Source organism: Salvelinus sp. IW2-2015, linkage group LG6.2, assembly GCF_002910315.2.
Source record: "Salvelinus sp. IW2-2015 linkage group LG6.2, ASM291031v2, whole genome shotgun sequence".
NCBI classification, from domain to species: Eukaryota; Metazoa; Chordata; class Actinopteri; order Salmoniformes; family Salmonidae; genus Salvelinus; species Salvelinus sp. IW2-2015.
The window spans coordinates 24,758,368-24,769,524 of record NC_036846.1 but is presented as its reverse complement, the minus strand read 5'-3'; the positions used below and the strand labels follow the sequence as shown (position 1 = coordinate 24,769,524).

Genomic DNA, 11,157 nt, shown 5'->3' with positions numbered 1-11,157 from the left:
TAGCACCACTACTGTCATCCTTACCCCAAGCGTTTATTCAAGTTGGATAATTTGGTGTGTCATCATTAGTGGTCTCTGACTTTGTGGTCAGACTCACTCAGGTGGAAAAACTTAACACGCGCATTTTTCCAATGCTGATTTGAATGTCATTGAGAAAAATAAAAATTCTTCAGCAAGAAATATATTTCTGAATTTAAAAAGTAATCCTACTTAGTTTTTTCAAAACAATATCGGTAATTTGATTACAATATTTTGCTGGTAATTTATTGCAGTTACCGTTTTTTGTAATCCTTTTCATGTAACGGATAACATGTAATTTTGTTAGTCCCGCACCCTGAATGTATGGTAGGTTGTGTGTAAGAAAAGGAGAGAAGAAACCCCACAGTGCAGTCAAACATTCTAACTATAGACAGCGCTTTTGCTGCAGTCAGTCATACCTATATTGCACAGCGCTGTTGACTCAGTCTAACCTACTAAGCACAGCGCTTTTGACTCAGTCTACCTATAGCACAGCGCTTTTGACTCAGTCTAACCTATAGCACAGCGCTTTGACTCAGTCTAACAATAGCACAGCGCTTTTGACTCAGTCTACCTTAGCAAGAGCGCTTTTTGTACTCAGTCTAACGATATAGCACAGCGCTTTCGGACTAGTCTAACCTACAGCGCTTGTCGACTCGTCTAACCTATACAAGCGCTTTCGACTCAGTCTAACCTACAGCGCTTTCGACTCAGTCTTAACCTACAGGCACAGCCGCGCTTTCGACTCAGTCTAAGCCTTATAGCACAGCGCCTTTCGAGCCTCAGCTAACCTAGTAGCACAGCGCGTTTCGACTCAGTCTAACCTATAGTTCAGCGCTTTCGACTCACTCGTTTCCACAAGCCCTAACTACGTATCTTTCGACACACCCACGTCGCATCATACTCGGTCGCCGTATTGTAGATGCCGCCTACCCCCTTCTCCTATTGGACGCCGTATTGAGATGCGCTACCCCCTTCTCGCTATTGGACGAACCACGCTGCGCAACTGGGGACTTAAAAAAGAACCAACTTATTCACACAGGTGAGAATCTGACCTGGAGCTAAGAGTAGTGGCAATGATGCGAAGCGTAAGAAAATGGCGCTTCAGAGATTTGTGTCCCGAGTGTACACCTCGAACAAGGTGTATAACATACAGTTGAAGTCAGAAGTTTACATACACCTTCCAAGCAAATACATTTCAACTCAGGTTTTGTCACAATTAACTGACATTTATAATCTAGAATCAAATCTGTCTTGAGTCATGTTAATCACCTACTTTATTTAGAATAGTGGAATGTCAGAATAATAGTAGTGATTTATTTCAGCTTTTATTTCTTTCATCACTTCCAGTGGGTCAAAGTTTATATACAATCATTTGTATTTGGTAGCATTCGCTTAAACAATTTTAAACTTGGTTTCAAATGTTTCGGGAGCTTCACAAGCTTCCCACAATAAATTGGGGGGAATTCTGGCCCAATTCCACTGACAGAGCTGGATGTAGCCTGAGTCGAGTTTGTAGACCTCCTTGCTCGCACATGGCTTTTTCGCAGTTCTGCCCACAAATTTTCTATAGGATTTAGGTCAGGCTTTGTGATACCACTCCAATACCTTGACTTTGTATGTCTTAAGCCATTTTGCCACAACATTGGGTAGTGCTGGGTCATTGTCCATTTGGAAGACCCATTGCGATCAAGCTTTACTTCCTGACTGATGTTTTGAGATGTTGCTTCAGTAATCCACAATTCCCCTTCCTCATGATACATCTATTTGTGAAGTGCACCAAGTGTTATTTCAATATAAGACTGGTTCTTACTGTGATATAGATACTTCTTGTACCTGTTTACGCCAGCATCTTACAAGGTCCTTTGCTGTTGTTGTAGGATGGATTGCACTTTTCGCACCAAAGTACGTTCATCTTTAGGAGACAGACGAGCATCTTCTTCCTGAACGGTATGACGGCTGCATGGTCGCATGGTGTTTTATACTTGCATACGTATTTGTTTGTAAAGATGAATGTGGTCGTTCAGGCATTTGTAAATTGCTCCCAGGAGTTAGAACCAGACTTGTGAGGTCTACAATGTTTTTTGCTGAGGTGCTGAGCTGATTTATTTTTATTTTCCCATGATGTCAAGCAAAGAGGCACTGCGTTGGAGAGTGAGGCCTTGAAATACATCCACAGGTACACTCGCAATTGACTCAAATGTCAATTAGCCTATCGAGACTTCTAAAGCCATGACACAATTTTCTGGAATTTCCAAGCTGTTTAAGGCACAGTCAACTTAGTGTATTGTAAACTTCGGACCCACTGAATTGTGATACAGTGAATTATAAGTGGAATAATCTGTCTGGAAACAGTTGTGGAACAATTATTGTCATGCACAAAGTAGATGTCTAACCGACTTGCCAAAACTATAGTTGTTAACAATAAATTTGTGGGAGTGGTTGAAAAATCGAGTTTAAAGTGTATGGTAAACTTCCGACTTCAACTGTACCTTTGTCTCCTGAATACAAACTGAGTAATCATATTTATAGAGATTTACATGCTCTCTTGCGAACCTTGAGTTCCTGAAATGGAGGTTGAGCCAGTCCCGATTAAGTGGGCCTACCTATGGTAGACAGGTTGTAGGCAGTGGGGAAAAGTACCAATTGAGAATACTTGAGAGTAAAAGTAAAGGATGCTTCATAGAAAATGACTCAAGTGAAAGTCACCCAGTTAAAATACTACTTATAAAAGTTTTTGGTTTTAAATATACTTAAGTATCAAAGTAAAAGTTCACAGTGTAAATTTATTTAAAATCCTTTATATGCCAACCAGGCCTCTTGTTGTTTTTTTTTTAATTATTTTTTAACAGATAGCCAGGGGCACACTTAAACACTTTGGACATCCATTTACAGACAAAGCATGTGTTAGTTGAGTCTGTTAGATCAGCAGGAAGCAGGGATGACCAGGGATGTTCTTGTTAAGTGTGGGAATTGGACATTTTCTGTCTGCTAACATTAAAATTGTAACGAGTACTTTGGGTTGTCAGGGAAAATGTATGGGTAAAAAAGTACCTTAATTTTCTTTAATGTAGGTGAAGTAAAAGTTGTAAAAAGTATAATTACTTTACACCACAGGGTGTAGTTGAGACTTCCAACATTTGCCCTGAGAATCCTACCAGAGATGATTTTAGACAGGTAGGAGTGAGACTTTTGGAAGGCGTCGATTCTTGCTTTTTGGCCCACCCATACGTTTTGTCAAGTTGTGTAAAGAACAAACTGGGAATGGTTATATCTGTGTTACAAAGTCTCGATAAGTGGAATTGATTAGATTTTTTTTGCTTATCCACCACCCAGAGGAAGTGGGTGCTTCAAGTCACGCGACTCGGGTCTCAACCTGTGGCGTGCTTTGCTCTCCGGAGTAGGGCCCTGCTCAAAGGGGTGATCAGTGGGTTAGAGGGGGATCAAATGAAAAGGAATATTCCTAGTGTTTGTGTTGCCAGCCGTTTGGTAAGACGTAGACCCGGTGGCAATGGTGAGACTCAGAAAAGCATGTCTGTCTTGTTGAGCTTTGACAGAGTTGCTACCTGATAAGGTTAGATTAGGTATTCCGTGAGGGCCTATGTTCTGAATCCGCTCCGCTACGGTGCTTTAGGTGCCAAGGATTTGGACATGTTGCAGCAGTGTGTAGAAGAGGGATCCCACGATGTGAGGAAAGTGCAGGAGGGCAAAGTCAGAGGGAGTGTACAGTTGGGATACAGAAAGCACTGTGTGTCAACAGTGAGGTTGCCAATGCAGCTGAGGATCTGAAATGCCTTGTGAGGAAGACAGGTTGAAATGGTCAGTTTGAGTGGGGCAGAACGTTTCCTATGCTGAGACAATAAAGAGAGTAGAGGGTAGCCCAAGGGCAACGGAGCCTCCCAGTGAGTAGGTCTGAAGAGAGAAAGATCCCGAGAGGATGAGCTTTAGTAAGGTTGGATATGTTGCGTTTATAGCCATGGTGATGAACTGCACTGCACWGGTGGAGTGGAARYCACAGAAGGTACATGTGATAGTTGCAGCAGCAGAGGAATATTTGRGTGTGAGATTTTAGTACAGAAGATCTACAGTCAGTTTTGAGGRAAGGGGTTCCATCCTCCAAGGCGGATAGCCTGTTGTAGGATCATTTAGGGCTAAAGTGGTGGGTTCTGGGGGATAGTGTATAGGTGCAGGAATAGATGGTGCAATTTTTTTAGATCTTTCGACATTCTCCTTTCACACATAGTAATGCACATACATTTATACTGACTACACACCCGCCACCCCACTCACATACAAGCTGCTGCTATTATGTTTTATCTTCCTGTTGCCTAGGCCACTTACCCCTAACATATCTACCGCATATCACTCCAGTTCCCTGCACATCTAAATATGGATTGGAACTGACTTTTTAACTATTCGCTGTATATATAGTATGCTACTTCATTGTGTATTTCCTATTCTTATTCTTGTGTGTTTTTTTCTAGTAATATATGCCTTATTGATAATTGCATTATTTGGTTGAGTTTGCAAGAAAGGCATTTCACTGTGCTTGTGACGTTTACAACTTAACTTAAAACATCTTTGGTTGTAGTGGGGACAAGAAGTTCCGGAACTAGAACTGGTGTTGTCAAGATACCTTTTGGTCCGTTTTTTAAATGTATTACTACAGGTATGCATTGCACGTTTTAACTGTTCTAATATCAAATAACATGTCATAACGTATAGGTAACAATTATCACGTTTGGTAAAGGTTTTTGTGTTCTTCGCTTCAACCGAGTGAGTGGAAAACGTGACTAAAAAACAATTTATACGTCGACAGCTAGAGATTTGGGTTTGTCTGAAGTCAATGAACATAGATTATGAAATTACCTTTTTAATAAATTATTTATTTGCGATTCTGAGCCTCTTTTACATGTTATTGGTTTTGTGCTAAATTCGCGAGCTTGTAAAATGGCGGACACACAGCTCTGTCCGCGTCAACGGACTCAGTGAGGCAGTTCAGATGCACCAGAGAGCGAAAATAAATAATTAAATATATATGCACCAAGAGAGCGACAATTTCACGTTGCCCTACGGTTGTGAGGCTGAATACAATGTTTATCTCATTTTTGGTATTTTTTTTACATGTGTAATAATATTCAGACACATTGTATTTCCCATTCACATCATAGATAGAAACAATCGTTTTTGTGGTGAATATAATACAGTGGAAGACGACGTTTCAAGAAATTTGTTCTAGTTTGCTCCTCAAACACTGCAACGTTAATGGCTTGAGTAATTTATGCATTTATGTAAATGTAGGAAATCTACTATAGGTTAAGTGCACTTACGTTGTGTAATTTTAAAGTGTGCACTCATCTAATGTGAATTAATGTTTTGTTGTCAATGCATAGCAACCTGATTTATTGAAATTCGATAATTGAAGAAGTAAAAAACTACATATTTTTAAGAGAATAAAGTAAGTGCCAGAACTGTCAAGACTAACTTTTGTGTCCGTTTCTCTTTGTTACTACAGGCCAACTCGGATTAAGTCTGAGGCCGGTAACATCAACAGTGAGGACAGACCCAGCCTGCCTCTCTCCTTCCACAMGGAGTCCAAACCTACAGTCACTGGGTCCTGATTGTGACAGTGGAGCCCAGTTTGCACTGGAGGATCCAGAGATGGCATCAGTGAAGCTGGAAGACTGCAGTCAAACACTGGAGCTGAATGTCAACATTAAAGATGAAGAAGAGGAGGAGAAGATTGGGAAATCTCTTTCTCATGGTAAGAGCAGGTTTTATCTAACTAAGTTTATTGTTCATTCCAACTTCCCACTGTGTATGAAAAGTTGCAGAAGAAATGTTTCATTATGAACTGTTTCAATGAGAAGGTAGATATTATTTCATGCTACTCAGACTTGCATGGTTTGACACCAGTATTGCCAGCATTTGTTTTATTCACAGGGCTGTCTGGAGTGTTCAGAGAGGAGACTAAAGTAGTGAAGTAGACAATCTGCCAGTGTTTTAAAGTTCTGAGTGTAGTAACCCTTTTGTACCTTTTTTAGCTTTCAAGTCTTATCGACTTTTAGAGTAGTTTTATTCCCCTGTATTGTACAGCCTACTGATATGAATAAATATAGTGAATTTGGAAGGTATTCAGATCCTTTGACTTTTACCACATGTTGTTATGTTACAGCCATATTCTGAAATTGATTCAATTGTCCCCCCCTCCATTAATCTACATGCAATATCCAATAATGACAAAACAAAAACACAGGTTTTGATACATTTTTGAAAATGTGTATATGTGCAAATGTGATTTCAGCTTTTTTATATATATATATATATAAACTATTCACACCCTTTACTCAGTACTTGGTTGAATCACCTTTGGCAGTGATTACAGTCTAGAGTCTTCTTGGGGATGATGCTACAAGCTTGGCACACCTGTATTTTGGGAGTTTCTCCAATTATTCTCTGCTGATCCTCTCAAGCTCTGTCAGGTTGGATGGGGAGCATCGCTGCACAGCTATTTTCAGGTTTCTACAGAAAATTTTGATCAAGTTCAAGTCCGGGTTCTGGCTGGGCCACTCAATGACATTCGGAGACTTGTCCCGAAGCCACTCCTGCGTTGTCTTGGCTGTTGTCCTGTTGGAAGGTGAACTTTCTCCCCAGTCAGAGGTCCTGAGCACTCTGGAACAGGTTTTCATCAAGGATCTCTCTGTACTTTGTTATTTTCATTCGTCGTTCCTTGACTCCTAACTAGTCTCCCAGTCCCTGCTGCTGAAAAACCTCCCCCAGCAGCATGATGCTGCCACCACATGTCACCGTGGGAAGGTGCCAGTTTCTTTCAGACGTGATGCTTGCGAGTCATTAGGCCAAAGAGTTCAACCTTGGTTTCTCAACCAGAGAATCTTGTTCTCATGGTCAGAGTCCTTTAGGTGCCTTTTGGCAAACTCCAAGCGGGCTCATTGTGCCTCTTTACTAAGTAGTTGCTCCGTCTGCCACTCTACAATAAAGGACTGACTGGTGGAGTGCTGCAGAGATGGGTTCCTGCTGGAAGGTTCTCTTCATTTCCACAGAGGAAACTCTAGAGCTCTGTCAGAGTGACCATCACGGCGGTTCTGGCCACCTCCCTGACCAAGGCCCTCTCCCCAGCTCAGTTTACCAGCCGGGCCAGCTCTAGGAATAGTCTTGATGGGTGTCCAACTTCTTCCATTTAAGAATGAATGTGAGGCCAGTGTGGTCTTCGACCTCTAATCTCAGCAGAAATTTTGTACCCTGTCTCCCGATACTGTGCCTCGAAACAATCCTGTCTCGGAGCTCTACAGACGGATGATCTCTTTCAACATCATGGCTTTGGTGTTTTGCTCTGACATGCACTGTCGACTGTGGGACCTTTTTATATAGACAGGTGTGTGCCTATCCAAATCATGTCCATTATTGTATTTTACACCAGGTGGATTCCAATCAAGTTGTAGAAAAACATCTCAAGGATGATTAAATGGGAACAGATGCACCAGAGGCTCAATTGAGTCTCATAGCAAAGGGTCTGGAACTTATGTAAATAAGAATTTTCTTTTACAAAACTTTCGAAAAGCCTGTTTTTAGCTTTGTCATTATGGGGTATTGTGTGTAGATTTTAAAAAAATATAAAAATAAATAAAGATCCATTTAGAATAAGGCTGTAACATAACAATGTGGGAAAAAGAGAAGAGGTCTGAATACTTTTTGAATGCACTGTATGTCACCCGGTACAGCCAGAAGAGGACTGGCCGACCCCTCAGATCTTCCTCTCTTTATTTCTTCCTAGTGTTTCTGCGTTCTGGGAGTTTTTCTTAGCCACTGTGCTTATATGCATTGCTTGCTTTTGGTTGTTTTAAGGTAGATTTCTGTATAAGCACTTTTGTGTCAACTGCTATGTAAAAAGATGCATCAAATGTATTTGTTTGACATGTACAATGAATGTACAAACATTAAGAACACCTTCCAAAGTTGAGTTGCCACCCCCTTATGCCCTCGGCTGTGAATTCGTTTGGGCATGGAATCTACAAGGTGTGGAAGCTTTCCACGGATGATGGCGATGTTGACTCCAATGCGTTCCCAGTGTTCAAGTTGGCTAAATGTCCTTTGGTGGTGGACCATTCTTCACAACACACACAGGAAACTGTGTGCGCATGGAAAACCCAGAAGCATTGCATTTATTAACACAACTGGTGCGCCTGGCACCTCAACTACCACACCCCGTAAAAGGCACTTCAATATTTTGTCTTGCCCATTCACCCTCTGAATGGCACACGTACACAATCCATGTCACAATTGTATCAAGCCGTAAAAATCCTTAATTGTTTCTTCCTCTACACACTTATAAGTGGATTTAACAAGTGACGTCAATAAGGGATCACAGCTTTAACATGGTCAGTCTTTCATGGAAAGAGCAGGTTGTCTAATGTTTTGACTCTCAGTGTATATCACACCAACTCGATTGGTTTTTTCTGTGTTCACACAGGAGACCATTTGAGACATTCTCTCATCCAGAGAGCAACAGCAGGAAGATCACAGAGCTAAGAGGTCTCACCACTGCCCACATTGTGAGGAGATTTTCCCAATTCTATCAAGCTAAAAATACACCTAAAATACACACACAAGAAAATCTGTATCCTGCACTGACTGTGGAAGAGTCACAACATCAAGGCTCTGACAGTTCATCAGAGAGTACACACAGGAGAGAAGCCTTACTCCTGCTCTGACTGTGGGGAGAGTTTCTCTCCAACAGAGCAACTTAAAAAAAAACCAACACGTGTACACAAGAGAGAAAGCCTTACTCTGCTCGGCTGTGGGAAGAATTTCTCCTCAACAGAGCAAACTTCAAAAAACACCCAAACGGATACACACAGGAGAGAAGCCTACTCTGCTCTGACTGTGAAAAGGCTTTCACAACATCAACTTGAGGCTAACAGTTCATAGAGAACAACACACAGGAGAAGCGACGCTTACTTCTGCTCTGACTGGTGGAAAGAGTTTCTCCCGATTGATACCGTTAAAAGTACATGGAACGTGTACGTACGAGAGAGAGAGCCATACTCCTGCTCTGACTGTGGAAAATGTTCACAACACTCATCTGAGCTAACAGCTTCATGCAGAGAACACACACACGGAGAGAAGCCGGTACTTTCTGCTGTCTGACTGTGGAAAAGTTTTCTCCCAATTTGGAGAAGTTAAATGTCACCAGCGAATACATACAGACGCAAAGTCTTACTTCTGCTCCGACTGTGGGAAGAGTTTCACCCGATTGGATACCTTAAAATGTCACCAGCGTATACATACAGGAGAGAAGCCTTACTTCTGCTCTGATTGTGGGAAGAGTTTCACCCGATTGGATACCTTAAAATGTCACCAGCGTATACATACAGGAGAGAAGCCTTTCTCCTGCTCTGATTGTGGAAATTGTTTTTCTGATCCGAGCAGCTTAACAACACACCAGCGTATACATACAGGAGAGAAGCCTCATCAGTTCTCTCAGACAAGCTAAGATTAAAGTCACCATCACTTCCTTCTCATCTCATAAATGAAGTGGTAACAGTGAATTTGATAACGTTTAAGAAAGAGTAAAACACTATTGGGATCCTATTGTTTCTCACTGTAAGAGAACTGTGCAGAGGAAAGGGCGTGTTGTAGAATGTTAGCTTTTCGTTCATTTACTGATCAGTGTGCACCTTGTCAGTTTAAAAAATATWTWTTTTATTTATTTTTTAGCTTTTACTCTAAAGATATTGASAGTACCTTGAATTTGCCCTTAGGGTTGAATGCCCTCTGAGGCTTCTCACATTGTAACAATGGAGTCTGATGGCTGACTGGGTGGTACTGCATCCCTCTGCAGTTTTCTGTGGGAATGAGTTAGTAGACACTACATGTATCAGATAGAGATGATGTGATGATCAGTTTTCTGTGGGAATGAGTTAGTAGATACAACATGTATCAGATAGAGATGGTGTGATGATCAGTTTTCATCATTAGTTTGGGTGGATTTTTTTTTTTTACTACTAAGTAACTTTTGTTTAATGATACACATACTTTGAAACGACTACGTGTTTATTAAATTGTCTTACATTCAATGACGAAAATAATAAATCTAGTATTTGGTTGACTGCATTGAACTTGATGTGCTAATTAAAAATAAATATTCTACATGAATTTGTGCTGGTCAAACTTTGGGTTATCTATACAGACAATGTAATGTTATTAAAACTAATTTAAATGTCTATGTATCTACTCAATACATGTCACTACACCTCTACATGCCAATTAGCTAGCCCCCTGTATGTTCTACAATACTTTGTTACTTGTCATTTGGTTGGAGCTATATTAGTTTAGAAAAATAATTGTTTACTTTGGTATTTGTTGTGTAGATTGGTTTGGCTTTGCTAGTTAGCAAGCGAGATGTTATTTGCTCAAGTTGGCTAACTTAGCTATTAGCTAATGTTTTAGGAAGAACAGGCTAGCTCCTGCAGAATCTAAACAATAGAGAATGGGGAATAAGATCTGTCTGTTGCAGGTGCCGCAGACAGAGGTGAGACCAAACTGCTACAGAGATAAAAGTAAGATCTCTATCTTGTTATATTTCAAGGTTGAACCAATGCAATAGGTATTTTATTGGCTTGCTAAATGAGCTCTTTTCCTGATAATGTCTATCTGATAAAGCTACACTCTTAGAAAAGGTGCTATCTAGAACATTAAAGTTATTCGACTGTCCCATAGGATAACTTTTTTGAAAGAACCCTCGTTGGTTCGTCAGTGAACCTCTGTGGGAAAGGGGGTTCTAACTGGATCCCAACGGGTTCTACCTGGAACCAAATAGTTCATACTATGGGGACAGCTTGAAGAACCCTTTTGGAACCCTATTTTCTAAGAGTGAATCTATCTAGTTTGTTGTTCTAATGCAATTGTCCATGTTCAGCCACAACATGATCATTTAGTCTAGCATCTGAAGACAGCTCTAAGACAGCATCTGAAGACTAGCATCTGAAGACTAGCATCTGAAGACTTAGCATCTGAAGACGATCATCTGAAGACTCTGAAGACATCTGAAGACAGCATCTGAAGACTAGCATCTGAAGACTAGCATCTGAAGACAGCATCTGAGACGCAGCATCTGAAGCA

At 40.8% G+C, this 11,157-nt stretch overlaps 1 protein-coding gene and 1 long non-coding RNA gene across 6 annotated transcripts in view; both read left to right on the top strand.

The window, feature by feature from the left end:
* Positions 1-11,157, top strand: part of LOC111966030 (zinc finger protein ZFP2-like) — a 99,347-nt gene that overhangs the window by 2,754 nt on the left and 85,436 nt on the right. For all 5 annotated transcript variants that reach the window (XM_070444308.1, XM_070444305.1, XM_070444306.1 and 2 more), the window contains exon 2: positions 5,534-5,782. In XM_070444308.1, coding sequence (XP_070300409.1) covers positions 5,534-5,782 — 249 coding nt within the window. The remainder of the gene's footprint in view (positions 1-5,533; positions 5,783-11,157) is intronic.
* LOC139027992 (uncharacterized) lies at positions 8,695-10,191 on the top strand. The gene is made up of 2 exons (XR_011480128.1): positions 8,695-8,758; positions 9,195-10,191. It is a non-coding gene; the product is annotated as an uncharacterized lncRNA (long non-coding RNA).